We start from the raw sequence: 23,256 nt of genomic DNA, 5'->3' as shown, positions 1-23,256 counted from the left end.
CAACCTTACTACTCTACTTTTTACCCCTGACTAATGCACCTAACCTACACATTCCTGAACACTCCAGGGCAACTTAGCATGGCCAATTCACCTAACCTGCACATCTTTGGATTGTCGGAGGAAACTGGAGCACCCGGAGGAAACCCACACAGATATGGGGAGAATGTGCAACCTCCACACAGACAGTTGCCTGAGGCTGAAATTGAACCCGTGTTCCTGGCGCTGTGAGACAGCAGTGCTAACCACTGAGCCACCATGTCTCCTTTAGTAGAGTAAAAAGCTTCAGATGTTTTTTATTTTGTTAAATGTGGTAATCAAAGCTTTAGAATTAATGAGGCATTCATCAGTATTCGGAATTGTAAATAGATTCATTTAAAAGTTAGCAACAGTGGCATTAATTGTACATGATACTTATAAACAAAATTTGGATACTTGGTTGGCTGTAAGGAAACTATGTGGAGCAAGATCTCTCAAAACGCAGATTTGACGAGGAAGCAGAGAACACTTTTGAGAAGGAACTCTGCCATCTAAAGCAAAGACATGACTCAATATCATGTGAATTGTCATGTGAGTGACCTCCAGTGCCTCTGTCTAAATTTATCTCTGTTTACATATGTTGATATATAATTTATATATAGTTCAGACCTCCTTGCATTTTAACTGTTCAGTTGAGGATACCATTGATTGTTCTCTGGAGCATTAATGTGTTTGAGAGTTTGGTAGTGATTTTTGCACCTTCAACAGTGAATGAAACATGCACTTTTGTTTGCCTTTATATTGACTATTAGTCTCTTCAGTTCTCCAATAAATATATGGATCAGGTTGTTGTTTTGAAGAAAACATTTTTTTAAACTTGTTTTCTTCAACTCAAAATGAGTTAAGATTGACTTTAATACGGCCTGCACATGAGAATATTATTAGATGATGTTAAAACCTTGATGAAGAAATGATTTATCTCGTCTTGAATAAAATGGGATCAAGTTAGTAAATGCCTGGAGAGGTGTCAGCTGAATGTTGACAGTCCAAATGCACTTACAAAGAGCAATAGAGTTATAGAATTGTACAGCATGGAAACAGACCCTTAGGTTCAACTTGCCTATGCAGACCAGGTTTCCTAAATTAATCTAGTACCACTTGCCAGCAATTGGCCCATATCCCTCTAAACCTATCCTATTCATGTATCCATCCGAATGCATTTTAAATGGTATAATTGTACCAGCCTCCACCACTTTTTCTGGCAGCTCATTTTATACACACATCACCCTCTGTGAAAAAGTCACCCCTTAGGTCCCTTTTTAAATCTTTTCCCTCTCACCTTAAACCTACGCCCTCTAGTTTTGGACTCCCCTATCCTGCAGAAAAGACCTTGGCTATTTATCCTATCCATGCCTCTGATGATATTATAACTGTCTATAAGGTGACCCCTCAGCTTCTGATGCTCCAGGGAAAACCGCTCAGCCTCTCTCTCTAGCTCAAACTTGCCAAACCCTGGCAACATCTTGTAATTTCTTCTGAACCCTTTCAAATTTCACAACAATCTTGCTATAGTAGGGAGATCAGAATTGGATACAGTATTCCAAAAGTGGCCTAACTAATGTCCTGTACAGCTGCTACATCACTTCCCAACTTCTATACTCAATTCACTGATCAATAAAGGCAAGTGTAACAAAAGCTGCCTTCTCTATCCTATCTATGTTTGACTCCACCTTCAAGAAACTGACTCCTAAGGACTCTTTGTTCGGCAACTCTCTTCAAGACTTTACCATTAATTGTGTAAGTCCTGCCATGATTTGCTTTGTCAAAATGCAACACCTCACATTTATGTAAAATAAATTCTATCTGCCAGTCCTTGGCCCATCAATCCATCGTATCAAGGTCCTGTTGATATCTGGGATAACCTCCTTCACTTTCGACGATACCATCAATTTTGGTGTTATCTACAAACTTATTAACCATTTCTCCTATATTTTTATACATTACTTTTGTTGACAGAAGTTAGTGGACCCAGTACTGATCCTTGCAGCACACCGCTGGTCGCAATCCTCCAGTTCAAAAAGCAACTCTCCACCATCACCCTCTGTCTCCTAATGTCAAGCCAGTTTTGTATCCAAGTGGCTAGCTCTCCCTGGATTCCATGTGATCTAACCTTGCTAACCAGGCCATCTTATATGTAACCTTGTCGAACAAGAGTGAATTATTTTATTTTGAAGAATTTGTTACATGTATTATAATTTTTTAAATGATGCTTGGAGGCTTGTGAAATACTTTGAAAATTAGATCTTATGTTATTATTGGATGGAAAAATAAAAGATTTTTATTTCTGGAATGACGGCCTTGTTAGCACTTGGGATCAGTACTGAGAACTCACTTTGTTCTTTGAGATACTTGGATGGACTATTTTGTGTGTTGATCTGGACTGGGGATGGTCCGGTGGATGTGGAATTGTGGTGGGTGCAATTCAGTTTTGAGAAATATTAGGTATATTTGGGAATAATGATAAGTAAACTTGAGTGGTGATATGTTTATCAAGAGTGGAGGTATAAGATGCTGAAAGGCCTCCGACTGGAGAGATGGTTTTGGGCCAGTACATGTATGTGTTCTGATATTATCTAGCAATATAAGTACATCAACCTTTTTTAAATGATTTCAGATAGAGAAGGTATTTACACAAATTAGATTCTAGGTTTTATACACAAGTTTGCACAAGTGATGAATCAATTAAATTCATATAAAGTTAGTTGGCCACCAGTTGTTGTAGTGCCAGTAGATTTTCTTTTCCACTGTGAATAGTGAACAGCACTACAGTCCCAGAGGGCCATTGGCTCTCATTAGAGAGGAGGTAGAGTTGACCTGAAGGTCACCAAGCCTCCACTAAGGCTGAGAAGGTGGGCCTTCTTGGTGCCTTCATCTGACAGAAACTGAGCTCATGCTCCTGGCGTCAATTAAACATAAGCAGGCCAGGCTGCAGAGATGGTTTTAAAATCAACTGAAGTTTATCATGCAAAAGAAAGCAAATTGAAACAAAACCGGCTGTCCATCTATCTATGTTTAGAACACAGTTTAAAATATTTCAAGTGCCCAGCCAAACAAAATCCCATCTACTCCCCCAACACTATCACTTTACAGTGAATCAAAATCCAGAGAATTTTTCCTTCTATATGAAATCTGTAGACTGAATTTCTTGCTCTTTTTCAGTTCCAGTTGTGTGTGCTGTGAAGTCTTTTTCTTTGACTGTCATAACTGAGATGTTAGACTTTTCAGCTTTTAATAACCAGTGCTGATTTCTAATCAAATAGTTACGGTCTGAAAGTTTCACAAACTGAAACCATTACGCTGAGGCTATTTTATTTCCTTGGTAAAAACAATGACTGCAGATGCTGGAAACCAGATTCTGGATTAATGGTGTAGGAAGAGCACAGCAGTTCATGCAGCATCTGAGGAGCAGTATTTCCTTGACTGCTCTGAACAAACTCCTGTTTTTTTTAGGAGAAACTATTGTTGCTTGTAACTTCAATCAAGTTTTCTTCAAATTGAATTCAAAAGGTTTTAACTAATTTAAAAGCATGCACATTGTAACATCTGCTAAGCTAATGGCTTAATGTTTTATTTCTCTCCTGTCATAAACCCTATCAAAATAAGTAAACTTCTGTTAACACTCCTGGAGGCCTTCAATTATTTGCTTTCTTACACATAGTAAATTAAAATCATCGTTTTGAAAAGACTTGTCTCGTTGATTATTAAATCCTTGATAGACACAGACCAAGCTACTAGTTTAAAATACAAACTTAAAAACCCTTTTCATCCCACAAGCAATAGCCTGGTTAACAACAATAGTTAACCTCTCAGAATTATACTTGACAGGCAATGTCCCAGACACTACAATTGCAATCCCTGGTTATGCCCTTTACCACTGACAGGACAGACTGACCAGGAGTGTCAATATTATGGTATACAGGTAGGAAGGAGTTTCCCTGATAGTCCTTAACATTGACTGCAGACACCATGCAGTGTCATGGCATCAGATCAGACATTAGTAAGGAATCTACCAACTATCACCCCCCTCAGCTGATGAATCAGTTTTCCCTTTGAATGCCACTTGGCAGACACAATTTAGGATGCAGAATATACTCTGATTGGAGGACGTTGATATTCATCACCAAAATGGCTGGGTAACATTACTACAGAGCATAGTGGCTGAGACCTAAAGAACATAGCTAGTAGACTGGGCTTGTAACAGGAAGAGAGACAACAAGAGGGGAAAATGGCGCTTGACCTTATTCTCACAATCTACCTGTCACTGAAACATCTGTCCATGAGGCTGTTTGAGTGACCACTACACAACCATTGTGGAAGCCAAGTTCTGCCTTCACATTGAGGATAAATCTTTATTGTCACATGTGGTACCACCACTGTGCTGAATGGGATAGATTTCAAACAATGCAGTGCTTTGATTGTTGAAAGTTAATAATCTCAGCCACAGGCTATCTCTTTCTGCAGGAATTCCTTAATGTAATGTTCTATGCCTAACCATTTTTAGCTGCTTCATCAATGACCTTCCCTCCATCATAACATCAATTATGGGGACGTTCTCTGATTCTACAATGTTCAGCACCATTTGCAACTCCTCAGATACTGAAGCAGTTTGTGTTCAAATGTACCAAGACCCGCACAACATCCCAGATTGGGTTGTAAAGTGCAAGTAAACATTTGCATCACGAGTCATGCTTGTGAAAAAGCTTGGAAACGAACACTTTGGTCCAACTAGTACCACTTGGTGCATTTGGCCCATATCCCTCCAAATCTTGCCTGTTCATGAACTTATCCAAATGTCTTTTAAATGTTGTAACTGTACCTGCATCCACCACTTCCTCTGGCAGCTCATTCCACACACAAACCAGTCTGTGTTTAAAAAAAAAGTTGCCCCTCATGTCCTTTCTAAAATGTTCTCCTGTCACCTTAAAACATACGTCTCGTTTTGAACTTCCCCCACCCTAGGGGAAAGACCTTTGCTATCTACCTTACCTCTGCCCCTCATAATTTTATAAACTTCGCTAAGGTCAACCTTCAACTTATGCTCCAGTGGAAAATGTTCCATCCTATTTTTATAACTTGAATCCTCCATTCCCAGCAACATCTTGGTAAATTTTTTTCTGAACCCTTTCCAATTTAATAAAATCAAGAAAAGACCTCACCAACATCCTATGCAGTCTCAACATGAACACCTGAGCAATGAGGGCAAGCATGGTAAACTCGATCTTAACCACCCTGTCGACCTCTGGCACTGACTCTAATAAGAGAAAATCTAACCAGAACCCCTTGACAAACAATAACATTACTTTATTTGAATCTCTCAGTATCAACATCCCGAGATTATCATTAATCAGAAATTGAACTGAATCAGCCTAAATACTATAAAAACATAGAAAACTGGTGCAGGATGAGGACCTACGAATCTGCACCACCATTTAATATGATCATGGCTGATCATGCAATTTCAATATCACATCCCGCTTTCTTTCCACACCTCTTGATCCCATTAGCAATGAGGACCAAATTTAGCTCCCTCTTGAATATATCTAACAAACTGGCCCCAACGGCTTTCTGTGGTAGAGACGTGCAAAGGTTCACAACTCTGAGTGACCCCCATTCTTCCAAATTCCAGTGAATACAAGTCCAGTTGATCCAGTCTTTCTTCATATATCAGTTCTACCATCCTGGGAATCAGTCTGGCGAATCTTCACTGGACTCCCTCAATACCAAGCATGTCCTTCCTCAGACTAGAAGATCAAAACTGCGCACACAAGATGTGGCTCACCATGACCCTGTATAACTGCAACAATATATCACTTCAAGAGTAGGTTGAAAATTGGGCATTCTGTGGTGAGTGACTCTTTGCTAACTCCACACAGTCTGTCCAGCATGTACAGGAAATAAGTCAAATTTGTGATGGATTGCTCTCCCCTTTGCCTTTGAGTGCAATTCCAACATCTCTGAAGAAACTCAGCACCAAACAGGACAAAGCAACCTGCTTGACTGGCAACTCTATTAACACTTAAAAATGTGTTGCTGGAAAAGCGCAGCAGGTCAGGCAGCATCAAAGGAGCAGGAGAATCGACGTTCTGCAGTCCTCATTTTCTCCCAACTCTATTAACACTTTCAACATTCACTCCCTGAATCAGTAATGCGCAGTAGCAATGTGTTCTATCTAAAGATTCACTGCAACAACTCACCAGGTCTCCTTAGAACCTTCCAAACCTGAGACCTCTACCACCTAGAAGGATAAGGGCAGCAAATGTTAGATTCTCTACAGTGTGGAAACAGGCCTTCGGCCCAACAAGTCCACATTGACCCTCCGAAGAGTAACCCACCCAGACCCATTTCCCTCTGACTAACGCACCTAACCTGTGAGCAATTTAGCATGGCCAGTTCACCTGCCCTGCACATCTTTGGACTATGGGAGGAAACCCACGCAGACATGAGAATGTGCAAACTCCACACAGACAATCGCCTGAGGCTGGAATCGAACCTGGGACTCTGGTGCTCTGAGGCAGCAGTGCTAACCACTGAGCCACCATGCTGTCCCCAAAATATGTCACCATCCGAACTTGGAACTGTATTGCTGTTGCTTCAGTCTTGCTGGATCAAGTTCCTGGAGCTCCCGCCCTAACAGCTTTGTACATGTACCTACAAAACGTGAGCTGCCACAAAGAAGCAGCTCCCCACTACCTCAAAGACAATTTAAGGATGATTAATAAAACAACAAAAAAATCATCTGACAGCTGTCCTCATGAACATTTCCTTGTAAACTGCTCTCTATAAACTCTTTGTTGAAAGGAAAAGCTAGCAACTCCACATCCCATGAATGAATTTTAAAAAACACAATGTGGAAAATTAGAGCAGCTGTTAGAAGCTTTAAAAAAATTAATTTTTGACACAAACAATGATTAATTATTTCTGTCTGGGAGAATTGGTGAAGAATGTTCTGTATTATTTAAACGCAACCCTGGTTAATCTTTTGATCAGGTATTTGCAGAGAGCTTCGGTCTGGAAATTGTGTCTTTACTGCTTGTGATGTCATTGTTTTTCTATTCACCAAAGTTAATTTTGGGATCATCCCACTTTATTCTGTTCCAAAAATTATTATATATGCTATGTGCAGAAAATAGCTAAATGGAATTCATAAAGTTTTCACTTGATTCCATTTGTCGTGTGTTATCAACTTCTGACTTTGAAGTTATTGACTTATTCAGGTTTCTTTATTATGGTTATTGAAATAATCATATTTATTCTCTAACTTTTTGTTGCATTTATTGCTTATTTTGGCTATTGAATATTTCTCCCTTCTTTTGTTTCATTTATGTTTGGTAACTCGGTCGTGTGACTGTTTACTAAATGAGCTTCTCAGGATTCAGTAGATTTTCTCGTGACTATCAATGGCTGTCTTTGAATTTAATCATCAGACATTGCTGTTTGGTTTGATGCTTGAATTATGTGCTATGGATGACCTAATTCAATTAAATTTGCCAGTAATGTGCTTCCTCTTGTGTTGTTAATTTTCAGCATGTTTCGACAAGGCATGCATGACTTGAAAGTTTGGCCAAATGTGGAAGCAGATGGGTCTGAGCCTACTAAGACAGCAGGCAGAACTAGCAGCAATGTATCCGAAGATCAAATGAGCCGTCTAGCAAAGGTAGGATTATTACACTCCTTTTTAAAAGTGCTGGTGTGACTTTCATAGGTAAAGAAGTAAACTATTATTAAAATAATTCTTATGTAACTGAGGAGCTGAAAGGCTTTTTTTATTTGATGTGATGCTTTCTCTTGCGCACTTAAATTCATTGGAAAGTCATTCTACTGGGTTAAACGCATATTGCATTGGCTGTTTGAAAATCACAAAGTTTCCTGTTTTATTAAATTTCCTAATTGAAATAGACAACAACTGTGCCTATATCAATTATGAATGTCTGAAGCATTCCCATAAACTTTCATTAATGCTAGACCTCAGGATTTTACGCTTGTGAACTTTCAAAAGTCTGACTGTGTGGTTCACACTGCTGCCTCACTGTACCAGAGACCCAGGTTTGATTCCAGCCTTGGGTGACTGTGCAAACTCCACAGACTTTCTCCCTGTGCCTGCATGAGTTGCTGTGGTTTTCTCCCTTAGTCCACAGATGTGCAGGTCAGGTAGATTGGTCATGGTAAATGTGGGGTTACAGAGATAGGGTGGCACTGGGTCAAATGCTCTTTGGAGCATCATTGTGGACTCGCAATGGGTCGGATGACATCTTTCTGCCCTGTAGGGAATCTATGATTCTTAAGATGGAGAACAATCGATGATGATTGTTAGTCAAATCTTCAAATTTACAGATGCTTAAGTAATTTGTATATAGTACCAAAGCAAGAGCAGGTGAAAATATGTTGTGCTTCATGCAAGAAAACTGGAAAGCAAGTAAAACTGAATTAAGACTAGCAATAGGATTAAGAAAATTTTTAGCTTGCATTTTATCAAGAAATAAAATTAAAGCTTTTTGAACAACACAGTAGGCACAGCTAGAGAAAGAAAGCATAATTTGCAATTTCTTTAAGATAATTGATGTTTTGACTCATGCTGAGGTCTGATCAGGTGCTACTTTTGTTTGTTGGGTATTGAAATAGAACATAGTTCTGCAAACAATGATCAAACTATGATTCAGGACTCTATGTAGTTAAGAGATCCTGGAACATAGCGACCTGCTGTTCTATGTACTGATTAGTTGATTTGTTGGAAGGGAAGGATCCTCTTGTTGGGATTAGGTATTCTAAAGTGAGATTTTTTCAGAAGGAGCCTGAGCTCTATTATAGTTTTTAATCTGTGGAAAAATGGCTGGACTGTCCAGTATTTGCCCTCCACATACCTCAATGAACTCAATCCACATTATCTCTCTCTTTAGTTTCCTTTATGTGCTCCTCTTGCTGTTTGCAGTGGCTCTGTTCTTTATTATTTCCTTTCTAAGCTTGCATCTTCTCTTTCAAAACTGTTTGGTTCATCATTTTCATTCCTTGTAATCATGGTTTGGCAGTTTTTTTTGTCTTTTCATCTGGCTTCTATTTTCCCTGCTTTTTGCCCCTCCCCCTTCCCCTTCACCCTCAGGAAGAGATTTGGGATGTTTGATACACTCATTTTAATATCACAAAACAAAATGCTTTTAAATTGGTTAGGTTACTGTTGAAATTTGCATGCAATTCTGGTCTCCTTCCTATTGGAAAGATGTTGTGAAACTTGAAAGGGTTCAGAAAAGATTTACAAGGATGTTGCCACGGTTGGAGGACTTGAACTAAAGGGAAATGTTGAATCGGCTGGGGCTGTTTTCCCTGGAGCATCGGAGGCTGAGGGGTGACCTTATAGAGGTTTATAAAATCATGAGGGGTATGGATAGGATAAATAGACAAAGTCTTTTCCCTGGGGTGGGGGAGCCCAGACTAGAGGGCATAGGTTTAAGGTGAGAGGGGAAAGATATAAAAGAGACCTAAGAGGCAACTTTTTCACACAGAGGGTGGTACGTGTATGGAATGAGCTGCCAGAGGAAGTGGTGGAGGCTGGTACAATTGCAACATTTAAAAGGCATCTGGATGGGTATATGAACAGGAAGGGTTTGGAGGAATGTGGGCCAGGTGCTGGCAGATGGGACTAGATTGGGTTGGGATATCTGGTCGGCATGGACTATTTCCGTGCTGTACATCTCTATGACAATGACTCTATAAATTAAATTTCACTGACTGAATAAGAGAAAGGGAACAGGAGTAGGATTGGACCCCTCATTTAGTAGAATCATGGCTGATCTGACACTCTTTACATATGCTTTCCTGCCCTTTCTCTTAACCATTGATTCCCCTACTGATCAAGAATCTATTTATCTCAGCCTAAGTATACAAAGGATTCTGTCCCCACTGCTCTCTGTGGCAACGAGTACCAAAGGCCCTCAACCGACTGAGAAGAAACTCTTCCTCATCTCAGTCTTAACTTCAGAATTAAGGACATCAGTTTATGTGCTCTGGTCCTAGACTCAGTCATGAGGGAAAACATCCTCTCAGCATTTACTCTGTCGAGCCCCTTAAGACTCCCGTATGTCCGAATGAGGTCACCTCTCGATTCTTCTAAATTCCAATGAATAGAGTCCAAGTCTGTTAACTTTTGCTCATGAAACAGTCCCTCCACACCAGGAATCATCCTAGTGAACCTTTTCTGAATACCTCCCGTGAAATGATATCTTTTCTTCAATAAGGGGACCAAAACTGCTCACAGTACTCCAAATATGGTCTCACCAGCACCTTGTACAATCGCACTAAGACTTCACTACTCTTATACTCCAATCCCCTTGAAATAAGGGCCAATATTCCATTTGTTGCCTTGATTATCTGTAGCATCTGTGGGCTAGTGTTCTATGTTTTTGTGCAGGAGTACTACCAAGTACCTTTTGTGTTGCAGCTTTCTGCGGTTTTTCTCCATTTAAATAATATTCTGTTTCTTTATTCTCCCATCCAGAACAAACAGCTTCCTGTTCCCCCACATTATGCTCCTCAAACTTATTGTCCACTTATTTAACGTATTGATATTTCTTTGTAAACCATTTGTTTTCCTGTCGTAATCTTGTCTTTTTTGTCAACTATAAATTTTGGCTACAGTATATTTGCTTCCTTCCTCCAAGTCATTAATTTATATAGTAACCATTAGTTTATATTGCAGCCCCAGTACTGTTCCCTGTGGAACCCCATTGATCATGGGTCACCAACGTCTTACCCTTACTCGCTGTTTCCTCCTCATTAGCCAATTCCCTATCAATGTCGACATACTATGGTCAGCACTGGGCTGTTATATGTTTTGAATCAAGATTGAAATGGTGTTGAAAAAGCATAGCAGATCAGGCAGCATCCAAGGAGCAGGAAAATCGATATTTCGAGCAAAAGCCCTTTATCATCTTTCCTGATGAAGGGCTTTTGTCTGAAACGTCAATTTTCCAGCTCCTTCGATGCTGCCTGACATGCTGTGCTTTTCCAGCATACTCTAATCTTTGACTATAATCTCCAGCATCAGCAGTTCTCACATTCGCCCTGTTATATGTTTTGAGGTTCTTTGTCGAATGCCTTCTGGAAATCCAAGTGCAACATTTCCACTGGTTCCCCTCTGTTCACTCTGGTTAAGACTTATTTGAAAAACTCTAATAAATTAGTCAGACATTATTTCCCTTTCGTGAAGCCATGCTGATTCTGATTGATTACGTTCTGATTTTCCAAATATTCTGCTATTCCTTACAAATTGATTTCAGTACTTTTCCAACAATAGATATTAGGCTAATTGACCTAATTACCTGCTCTTTGCCTCCCTCCTGTTTTGAATTTGGGAATCACATTGGCAGTTTTCTAATCCTTTGGCAGTACTTCAGAATCCAAGGATTTTTTTGGAAAACTGTAACCAACAGGGAAGGAATGAAAAGATCATTGACATAGTTATGGTAGTTCATATTGCAGATGTTGATGAGTTGTTTTTCTTTAGTACATTTTGATTCTTTGAGGACACAAAAGTCGTATACACAACGATTCACAATTGTTCTTTCACTAGCTGAAAATTTCCCCTTTCAGTATCTCTGAAGGTGGTTTTTCCTCTTCCTTTCAACATAGAGATGTTTACAGGGAAATTGAGGGTGTGAAATAGCTACCAGGAGATTTTCTGTTACTTCACCCCATAGGATAGAGAGGGAGATGTTTAGATGCTGTATTTTGGCATGCTAGATGCTTTGTTCAAACAAACTTGCCAGGAACTGATCAAGATGTTACAATCCTGAGCATTCCTGAACACATGTAACTTGTCCTGATTGAGAAACTCAACAAAGCACTATCTCAAGGCAAAATTGTCCAAAACACACGGCCGCAGAGCAGATGCATCTAACATTATCACCCACTCCTTGAAAGAGACAACAATTGTGGATACAGCTCTCAATGAGTTCCAGTAACTCATTTTTAAAACTGCAACATCTTCTTTCATTTTTTCCTTGTTTAAAATAGTACTTTAATCGTTTTTTAATGCACTGCCCAAATAAGTGGTCTTTACACTTTGTGGATGCCAGGGACAAAAGCACAACAAATTCCCTTGAATAATCTGGTTTGCCTCTTTTACGTGGGCCCATTTCGCAGACATACTTATTGGAGGCTAGCTGATTGAAGTGAACCCCAGTTTGTTTTTGTGTTTGCTTACCTACAAATTTACAGATAGCAACATTTCTCATGAATCTCAACCATGAGTAGTAAAAGTATCAGGGGTGAGCAATAAAGAAAGGGGCATCAGAGATCTGGAGTAAATGTTTCTTGGAATGAGGAAGCAGTGGTGAGCCCCAACTATTGGTACTTACTGCTGCTTTTCTTGATCTGTACTAATGACTTGTACTTTGCTGTTCAAGATACAGCTTCAGAATTTTCAGAACAAAATTAGAAAGAAAACTTGCAAATGTATTGAATTGTGAGAAAATTGGTAGACCTAAGTAAGACTATGTCTGGGAAATAGGTAGGCCTGTTTCAGATGAAGGTAAAAACAATGACTGCAGATGCTGGAAACCAGATTCTGGATTAGTGGTGCTGGAAGAGCTCAGCAGTTCAGGCAGCATCCGAGGAGCAGTAAGGGATTTTGCCCGAAACGTCGATTTTACTGCTCCTGTTTCAGATGAAGTTTAAATGCAGCAAATGTGATGTGGGCAAAAGAGGCAATATAAAGCAAAATGGGGTGAAGGAACAAAGAGATCTGAGAACTCAGGATATGACACCAGTTGGTGAAGGTGATTTGCAGTGTGGGAAAATGTGTAGAAAGGAATATGGAAGCCTGAACTTACAAGTAGAAATACAGAGTATATTGGCAAGGAAATCATGGTGAACCAGTGATTTAGCCTTAACTGGAGTCTTGTGCACAACACTTCAGGTATGTTAAGTGTTTAGAGAGGGTGCCAAAAGAAGAATTGTTTTGCGAATGAACAACTTCAGTTATGATATGTTGATGAAACGTGGTAGTTATTCTTATTGAAGAGCAGATTAAAAGATTTGGTTCAAAGTATTCAAAATCTTGTTAGGTCTAAACTGAATGTAACTATTAAACATGAGTGGACACTAATTAAAGGCAATTGCCAAAAGAACAAACAGTGACGAGGGCAATGTATTTCTATGCAGCAAATAATTGGATTCTGGAATTCACTGCATGAGACTGTGGTAAAAGCAGATACATTTAGGATTTTCAAAATAGACTTGGGGGAAGGGAAATAATTTGCAGGGCTGTGGTAAAGTGGCTTCAGATGAGTTACTTTTGCATGGAGCTGTCAAGGACATGATGGGCTGAATTATAACCTCCCGTGCTATATCTCAACTATTTTATGACATTTGGCAGCAATTGAAAGAAGGAGACAGGATGTTCTGAAAGCCCAGACTTTTCTACAGTGCAATTGTTCTTGAAACTCTCCTGTTGCTAGGAACATTTTCACAGGGCATTTAGTGCACATACTCTCTGCAGAAGAAATTTGTATTTAATTATTTTGATTAAAACTGAATCTGCTTCCTGATAGATATAATTAGTTAGATAATTGTAATCTTTAACATCTCATTATTGCATAAGATGGTCTGGATTTAGATTAGTGCTTGGGTGATTGGTTGAAATACTAATCATTCAGTCCAAAAATTGAGCATCAACTGCAATATGTTACTTCTGAAAGTAACAGATGAATTTAAATGACTGTTTGAGTAGTATCTTGTTCATCATTGTAATGGTTGGCTATCTCTCCCATTGTCAAAAACAGTGGTGCTGGAAAATCACAGCTGGTCAGGCTGTGTTTTTCCAGCACCATGCTTTTCAACTCTGATCCCCAGCATCTGCAGTCCTCACTTTCTCCTTATTTCTCCCATTGATTGTCTTCAACCTAAAATTTTATTAACAACTGAACAGTTTCATGCAAATATGCTGAAATATGATGCCCTTCACATGCATTCACATAATTATTACAGCACAGAAGGAAACTGTTTGGCCTTTTGTGGCCTTGAGCATTTCACTTAGTGCCTTCTCGCATATTTCTGCAAATTATTCACTTTTTAAAGTAATCGATTGCTCATCACTAATTCAGGTCTAAGCATTTAGATATCGATTAGTGATCACAAGTAGTTTCATCAGCGGGAATTGGCTATAACATTATTGTGGATGTTGTTTGCATAACGTGAACTTTCTACTGAACAGGATGTAGTGGTCTTTGTATAGCGATCTTCTACAGCACAGTTTTCTATAACGGTTTTCCATCACGTGATTTTCTATAGTGCAAAGTTGCAGAGGAACACAACTGCTGCGTTATAGCAGAATTACCTGTACAGAGCTCTGTTGACTGGTGTGAGAGAGGCCTGAAGGGAAATGAACAGCTTCTTCATTTAAACAGGTCTATAGTGAGGCAGGAACTGGACAAGAGACTGAGGTTATAGGTCTTGGGTGCTGAAGGAGTATTTAGACTCAAAATCTGCTGAATTTAAATAAACTGCTTTCAATATATTCAGAAGAAGTAGCACCAAGATGGAAGGGTGGTGGCAGCTATCTTGGATCTGCAGGGTAATTAAGGTGGGGGAGAGAAGGTATGCTTGCATAAAGTATCAATCGAAAGAGGCTGACAAATTATTCCTGAATTTGGAATAACTGCACTATGCAACATAAGAACACAAATAAGTTATGATATATCATTATAACTTGCTGTATTTTGATGCTCTATTGTTTGGGCATGATCCTTTCGAAACAAATTTGCTCGAATGATAATAGGGATAAAGGTTTTTAATTATAAGAGAAGACTCTTTCATAGAGTTTCTGGATAGGAGAAGGAGCAGACTGAGCAAGGAAAAGAGGATGGTTTTAGTTTTGGGGATTTTATCTACAATTAGAAGGATAAATTGCTTTTCGTTTGATCATATTGGAGAGTCCATGATATTCAGTTTCCTCCCAGGTGTATATGTGTAGGGAATAATGAAGTGAACTCTGGAGATGGAAGGCAAACAGACATATTTCCCACATCATCGGAAAGAACAAATTCAAAGGAATGGATTAAGCTGCAAAATCCGACTACTTCGATTGGAAAATTTAATAATCCCTATTGAGGCCCTTCCCCCTTAACTTTTTCCATAAGTTTTAGCACAACTGAATGTTCCCCTCCCCCAACTATTTAGTTTGAAGCCCTGTCCACTGCCCAAGTTGTACAATTTGTTAGAACTTTGGTCCCTGCGTGAGTCAGGTGGAGTCCATCCCTTGGGAATAGTAGTTCCCTTGGGATGGGACAATGTAGGAAGTGAATGGTGTCTGTTTGTAGTGCCTTCTGAAATAAAGCCTAGAAAGAAAATTTAGACAACTGTTCCAGTCCCCATAATTTTTATGGGATTGTCATCAAAGCCCAGTTTGTTCACCACCTTTAGGGAGTCATCTTGCCTGATCTAATGTGACTCCATTTTGAGATCTGATATTGGTTCTGAGAAAGGGTCCCTGGACCCAAAATGTTAACTCTGGTTTCTCTCCACAGATGCTGCCAGATCTGCTGAGATTTTCCAGCAATTTCTGGTTTTGTTTCTGATATTAACATGGTTGCTTAATGCTACCTAAGCTTGGCATGGATTGTTGCTCCCTTTCAGAAAATGAATATAAACAATAATGTTAGCACTGCTGATGCCCATGACCTAAGCATAATTTTAAAAAATAAACTGTGACACATAGTCCATCGCAAACCTGACCCTCAGCAAACAACCTTAAAAGGGCAAGACATACCAGTCCTCCTTGTAATTGGCATATAAATCTCACTTCATTCTGTTTAAATTTTGAACTGACAATTTGGAAAGAATTGTTCTTTCTTTGACAGTGCATGTTGTTGGTGAAATGGTGAATTTTTCTAAAATAGGAACACTAAGCTTGTTTGTATTAACAGCTTGAGATTTGTATATGTTAATAAGAATATGGATTTAATCTTTCCAGAAAGTTGCTAATTTTTCATAAGATGCATCTATGGACATGAAAAGTGGAGGGGGTGGAAGAGTCTTTTTGGCTGTCATACTTTTATTTTCTACACCCTGCTATCAATAAGCACTTAGACCCAACTAGGTATGAATGTCTTCTGGAAGCAGAAATAAATGCATTAATTAAAAGTGTGCTGTAAACTAGTTTGCTTTTGTTGTCATGTTAAGCAGGAATCAGCCCCCTATTACGAAGTCCAGCCCAGTTTTAAATTATTCACTAATTTAGATGTGGAGATAGACATTAATAGATCGGATTATTACTTGTACAAAAGCTGGATACAATGCATGCAAACTGAAAGATCTACATTCCATTTAATTAAATGGGTCTCCATCTGTTACAGAGACCTATAATGTAAGGTCTCTAGGAGGCAATTTTCTCATTGCAATATTTCTTTTCTTATACTTGGTCACCATAATGAAAAGTATTAAATAATAAAGGAGGGGGCAGGCATGTGTGTTCAGGAATATCCTTTACTCTTCTGTCAGCTCACCTGCCTAACTTTTCAGAAAATAATGGCAGTTGGCTTTTGGGTTTCAAAAGCTATCCAAAGTACATATATTATTATGACTCCCATTGCTCTGAGTTTGATGCAGTTAGTGCACAACAAAAATTTACATTTTATTTAACACCTTTTTAATGCAACAAAATGCTCAAGACACTTAATACTACTCTATCCAACTAATGGTGAGCACACTAACAATTGCCAGTGCACATTTCCTTTCATTTCAGGCTCTAACTCATGCATCTCGAACTGTTGTTAGTACTCATGGTCCGACACAACTGCACTGAGATTATTATCTTGCTCGTATCAATATTCATAAGAGAAACTGCCTATGTAAACTTGCCACACTGTAATTACATGTTTCTGATGGTCATAGGAGCTTTTAGTTGAAAAAGTTAACTGTGAATTTACTTCAACCTCAGTTGTTTTTAAATTAATGTTACTTGTTGTTGATGTTGGGAGGAAGCTAAATTTGCTGTCTACAGTCACTTAGCACGAGAAATTAACAGATTGCATAGTGCAAACAGGTTAAGAGTCAATACAAGGCACAATTAAGGCAGTAACATACGTTGACTCTGCGGACTATCTCATGCAGAGTCCAGATTCCAAAACAAATCTGATACTATGTCACTGTCTCCCCTTGTTATTTGAAATAAATAATTTGCTTATTGCATTATTATTTGTAAATCCTGGCGCATTTGTTCTAACGGTCATTTAAAACATGTTCCCACTATCACCAAGTCTTCCTGTTTTCACCTCTTGACTCTGTCTCTGCCTCAACATATCTGCAGAAATCATTATTCATGACTTTATTATCTGCAGACTAAATTATTCATTCCTGAGCTGGCATTCCATAGTTTAAGTGTTGTAAACTTAATGTCATCCAAACCATGCTCTAACTTGGATCAAGTACCAATCACTCATCACTCTTCTGCTTGTTAATGTACATTTGCACGGTTTTAAAATTCTGCTTATTTTTCAATCACACTGATTACTAAAAATTCTGTTGCTCATTGTGAATTAATATGCAGTCGATTTGATCATTTCTGGTTTCTGATTAACTATTTTGGATTACTTTAAATCACCAATTAAACTAAACATCCCTAGATTTTTGTCAAGTTAATTTTGTTTTTTTCCTTAAAGCTCACCAAAGCGCATCGTCAAGGTCACATGGTGAAGGTTGATTGGTTGGATCGACTTACTTTTAGAGAGATAGAGATGATAAATGAGGTAAGCTGGATTTGTTGGAGCAGTATTTTATTAATATACATTGATATGTACTTTGAATTTTTTTAAATTCTTTGGATATATTTTCTGGTGTATATTTGAGTCCCGAATTCCCGCGTCTTATTTGATTAACTTGAAATAAAAGCTTTGTAATATCACTTCAGTGAAGACTTTCATTTTGATAAAGGCAAAATGTTTATTAATTCACATCTTTCTCTTTGTTGCAGAGTGAAAAAAGAAGCTCTAATTTTATGTATCTTATGGTTGAATTTCCACGTGTTAAATCTGAAGACAAAGAATACAGTATTGTTTATTATGAAAAGGTTTGTTAATGGTCTTTGTTATATCTTGGATATTAATTATTTGATCTTGTAACTAAATACCCATTTTTTCTACAGTTATTTACATAGGATTGTGGAATAATTGTTCTTTGTTTTCTTTCTTTAAGTTTGCCAAACTTTGATGTAAATTTGCATGACAGATATTGTTGGTTGCTCCAAGTGCATGCACAAAAAAAATTTGTTTCTCTTGAGTAGCATTATTTTACTAAACCTTGGCTTATCACATTTTTAGTTCTAATAGGAGGCACAGAGATTTAGTGCTTCTATTTATTTGCACTTTGTTGATGGTCCCTGCAAATGTGCCAAATTGTCAAAACTTGAACTGTGAAAAGTACTTACTGATAAATTTTTGGTGCATGAAGTAGTTGCAATGCAATGCTAGAACTTCACTATAATCTGGGACCTAAAATGTGTAAATTATGTTTCATTGATATATTTTAAATTGATATATAATTTCAGTTAATCAATTTATTGCCTAAGAAATCAACTGTACTTTCTGTTTCAAGCCAATGTGTTGTGTCTTTTATGGATACCTTTGACATTCAGATGAATCTGAAAAATGCTCAATTTTTGACCATTTCTATTGACACTTCTTAGACTAATTTTTTTTTCCCCCTCCAAATGCATTTTTAATTAGGATGGTGATGAATCATCTCCAAATCTAACAAGCTCAGAGATTGTCAAAGTGCCAGACCCTCAGATGTCAATGGTATGTATAACGTCAAAATACACTTCCTATTAAAATTTTTTTCATTTTCTTCAACAAAATATTTAAAGGATTTTCAATTTGGTACACCTTGCTGTGAACATTGAACAGACATGAGGCTGCTTGACAAATGCAAGATTTGCTAAAGTTGCACCCATTGTTTAGTATATTTAAAAATCAATTTAAAAAAATACTTCTGTCAACAGTTTGCTCAATATGTTGGGTTATGACTGAAATTGTATTTGGAACATTCCTTCTATATCTAGAAGTACAATTTTAACATTCTTTGGATGCATACAAACAAGGAACAAGAATCAACCACATGGCCCTTCAGGCCTGTTCGCCATTGAATAAGATAACAGCTGATCTGATTCTCATCTCTACTCTACATTTGCCCACAATATTTAGTCTACTTGGTAATCAAAAATCTATCCACCACTGCCATACAAAAAAAAATTCTGCATCAACTGCCTTTGAACAAGGGAATTCCAAAGTGTCTCAATCCTCGGAGAAAGAAATGTTACCTAATCTCTGTTTTAAATGGGTGCTCCCTTGTTTTTAAACTATGACCCTATTCTCCCACAGGAGGAAACGTGCTTTCAGCATTCGCCTGCTCAAGTACCCTCAGGATTGTATATGTTTCAATTAAATCATCTCAGACGCTTCTGAACTCCGTACGATGCAGGCCTAGCCTGTCTAGCTTTTCCTGACAACAGCTAGCTGTACGCCCACCACTAATTTTCCCAAAATGTGCTCTCTCTCTCTGATTTGGATAATTCATGTCCATAATTCAGTATTACTTGAGCTGAAATTTCCTTCTGTCAAATGTTGGGAAACCTGAAGCCACAGTCTTTGCGTCTCCATTGCAAACCATGTGATCCCTGAGCACCAGCTTTGGCTGAACCAGAATAATCATTGCCATAGCATCATATTTGACCCTGAGCTAAACATCTGACCCCCAAATCATCTCCGCCAAGACCATCTTTATTTGCCTCTATGATATCAGCCTCTCTGCCCTGCTTTAGCTCAACTGCTGCTGCAAATCTCATCTATGATTTTGGTACTCTTAGACTGAACTATTCCTGCTTCCAACTGTAAAGTTGAACTCCTTCGGAACTCCATTAAACTAGCCTTATTCATGTCAAGTATCATTTAATCAATACTCCTCAGTTGACTTCCTTACATTGGTTCCTGGTTTGTAACTGGCTTTGTATCTTTGGAAAATATAATCCCTATTTTCAAATGTTTTCCTATCTCTGGCAATCTAGCTTTCTTTCATTCTTCTATAAGCAGCCATCCCTCAGCTGTTTCTGTCTTAAGCTTTGAAATGTCTTCCTAATCTTTTCTATTTCCTGCTTTTCCATTCTCTCTCCTTAAAATCTAATGTGATTAAACTTTGAACTAATTAGGAAGATATCAGGTGAGGTAATTCAGTGTCACTTATACTGAGATAATTGCTCCCGTGCAGCATCTTTGGAATTTTATGTTGAGCACTGTGTAGATACAGCTTGTGGAGTTGGTTGACTGAAATTTGTACTTGTTGAAACTTTATTGCTGGAACAGCACAGCAGGTCAGGCAGCATCCAGGGAACAGGAGATTCGACGTTTCGGGCACAGGCCCTTGATGGAAAAAGGATAGACCAGATCTAAAATTGAAGTTCTAAACTGGAAGAAGGCTAATTTAGATGGTATTAGGCAAGAACTTTCAAAAGCTGATTCAGGGCAGGTAAAGGGACGGCTGGAAAACGAAAAGTCTTCAAAAATGAGATAATGAGAGTCCAGAGACAATATACTCCTGTTAGGGTGAAAGGAAAGGCTGGCGGGTGTAGAGAATGCTGGATGAGGGTTTGGTTAAGAAAAAGAAGGAAGCATATGTCAGGTATAGACAAGATACATGGAGTGATTCCTTAGAATACTTTAAAGACAGTAGGAGTATACTTAAGAGGGAAATCAGGAGGGTAAAAAGGGGACATGTGATAGCTTTAGCAAATAAGATTAAGGAGAATCCAAGGGTTTTTACAAATACATTAAGGACAAAAGCGTAACTAGGGAGAGAATAGGGCCATTCAAATATCAGCAAGGCTGCCTTTGTGTGGAGCTGCACGAGATGGGGGAGATACTAAATGAGCATTTTGCATCCATGTTTACTGTAGAGAATAACATGAAAGACATAGAATGTAGGGAAATAGATGGTGACATCTTGAAAAATGTCCATATTACAGAGGAGGAAGTGCTGGATATCTCAAAACGTATAAAGGTGGATAAATTCCCAGGGCCTGATCAGGTGTACCCTAGAATCTGTGGGATGCTTGGGAAGTGATTGCTGGGCCCCTTGCTGAGATATTTGTATCATCGATAGTCACAGGTGAGGTGTCGGAAGACTAGAGGTTGGCTCACATGGTGTCACTATTTAAGAAAGTTGATAAGGACAAGCCAGGGAACGGTGAGCCTGTCTTCGGTAGTCATAGAGTCTTAGAGATCTACAGCAAGGAAACAGACCCTTTGCTGGATTAGTGATGCTGGAAGAGCACAGCAGTTCAGGCAGCATCCAAGGAGCTTCGAAATCGACTTTTCGGGCAAAAGGATGAAGGGCTTTTGTCCGAAAAGTCGATTTCGAAGCTCCTTGGATGCTGCCTGAACTGCTGTGCTCTTCCAGCACCACTAATCCAGAATCTGGTTTCCAGCATCTGCAGTCATTGTTTTTACCTAACAGACCCTTTGGTCCAACTCATCCATGCCGACCAGATATCCCAATCTAGTCCCACCTGCCAGCACCTGGCCCATATCCCTCCAAACCCTTCCTATTCAGGTGGTGAGGCAGCAAAGGGAAATGGTCAACCAGTGTCTTTGTGACTGGAAGGCTGTTTACAATGGTGGGCAAGTTGTTGGAAGGAATCCCAAGGGACAGGATTTACACTTAGTTGGAAAGACAAGGACTGATTAGGGATAGACAACATGGCTTTGTGTGTGGGAAATCATGTCTCACAAACTTCTTTGAATTTTTTGAAGAAGTAACAAAGAGGATTGATGAGGGCAAAGCTGTGGACGTGATCTATTTGGATTTCAGTAAGGCGTTCAACAAGGTTCCCCATGGAAGACTGGTTAGCCAGGTTAGATTTCCTGGAATACAGGGAGAACTAGCAATTTGAATACAGAATTTGCTCAAAGGTAGAAAACAGAGGGTGGTGGTGGAGAGTTGTTTTTCAGACTGGATGCCTGTGACCAGTGGAATGCCACAAGGATCGGTGCTGGGTCCTCTACTTTTTGTCATTTAAATAAATGATTTTGATGTGAATATTGTAGGTATTGTTAGTAATTTTGCAGACAATTCCAAAATTGGAGGTGTCGAGGATGGTGAAGATGGTTACCTCAGATTACAATGGGTTCTTGATCAAATGGGCCTATAGGCTGAGGAATGGCAGATGGAGTTTAATTTAGGTAAATGTGAGGTGTTGCATTTTGGGAAAGCAACTCTGAGCAGGACTTGTATACTTAATGGTAAAGTCCTAGGGAGTGTTGCTGAACAAAGAGACCTTGGAGTGCAGGTTTGTAGCTCCTGGAAAGTAGAGTCGCAGGTAGATAGGATAGTGAAGAAGGTGTTTTGTATGCTTTCCTTTATTGGTCAGAGCATTGAGTATTGGAGTTGGAAGGTCATTTTGTGGCTATACATACAGGACGTTGGTCAGGCCATTTTTGGAAAGCTGCATGCAATTCTGGTCTCCTTCCTATCAGGAGAATGTTGTGAAAGTTGAAAGGGTTCAGGAAAGATTTACAAAGATGTTGCCAGGGTTGGAGGATTTGAGCTATAGGGAGAGGTTGAATAGACTGGGGCTGTTTTCCCTGGAGTGTTGGAGGGTGCGGGGTTCATAAAATCATGATGGGCATGGATAGGATAAATAGACAAAGTCTTTTCTCTGCGGTGGGGGAGTCCAGAACTAGGGCTGCAAGTTCTGAGGGCAGAGGTTTAGGATGAGAGGGGAAAGATATGAAAGCGACCTAAGGGGCAACTCTTTCACGCAGTGGGTGGTACGTGTGTGGAATGAGCTGCTAGAGGAAGTGGTGGAGGCTGGTACAATTGCAATATTTAAAAGGCATCTGGATGGGTGTATGAATAGGAACGGTTTAGAGGGACATGGGTCGGGATCTTGCAAGTGGGACTAGATTAGGTTGCGATATCTGGTCGGCATGAATGAATTGGACCAAAGGGTCTGGTTCTGTGCTGTACATCTCTATGATTCTGTGACTCTAAATTGATGTTGTAAGAACAAAATTTAATGAGTTATCGCTTGAGCTGCTACCAACATAATTAACTACTAGATATGGACTTTCTGAAATCAACTTGCAGTCTAGGAATATTTCCCTCTATTTGGTGATATTTTATAATAAAAGCAAAATGCTATGGATGCTCAACTTCTTAAACAAATGCACAAGATGTGAGGAG

General features: G+C 39.0%; 1 protein-coding gene across 1 annotated transcript in view; it reads left to right on the top strand.

Moving 5' to 3' along the window:
- pik3c3 (phosphatidylinositol 3-kinase, catalytic subunit type 3) overlaps positions 1-23,256 on the top strand; it is a 122,156-nt gene that overhangs the window by 17,823 nt on the left and 81,077 nt on the right. Inside the window, exons 4-7 of the mRNA XM_043686708.1 lie at positions 7,561-7,690; positions 17,685-17,771; positions 17,996-18,091; positions 18,747-18,818. Coding sequence (XP_043542643.1) covers positions 7,561-7,690; positions 17,685-17,771; positions 17,996-18,091; positions 18,747-18,818 — 385 coding nt within the window. The remainder of the gene's footprint in view (positions 1-7,560; positions 7,691-17,684; positions 17,772-17,995; positions 18,092-18,746; positions 18,819-23,256) is intronic.

The sequence above is a fragment of the Chiloscyllium plagiosum genome, chromosome 1, assembly GCF_004010195.1.
Source record: "Chiloscyllium plagiosum isolate BGI_BamShark_2017 chromosome 1, ASM401019v2, whole genome shotgun sequence".
In the NCBI taxonomy this organism is placed as follows: Eukaryota; Metazoa; Chordata; class Chondrichthyes; order Orectolobiformes; family Hemiscylliidae; genus Chiloscyllium; species Chiloscyllium plagiosum.
Note: the sequence above shows the minus strand (reverse complement) of the source record. Positions and strands in the feature narration are given on the sequence as shown.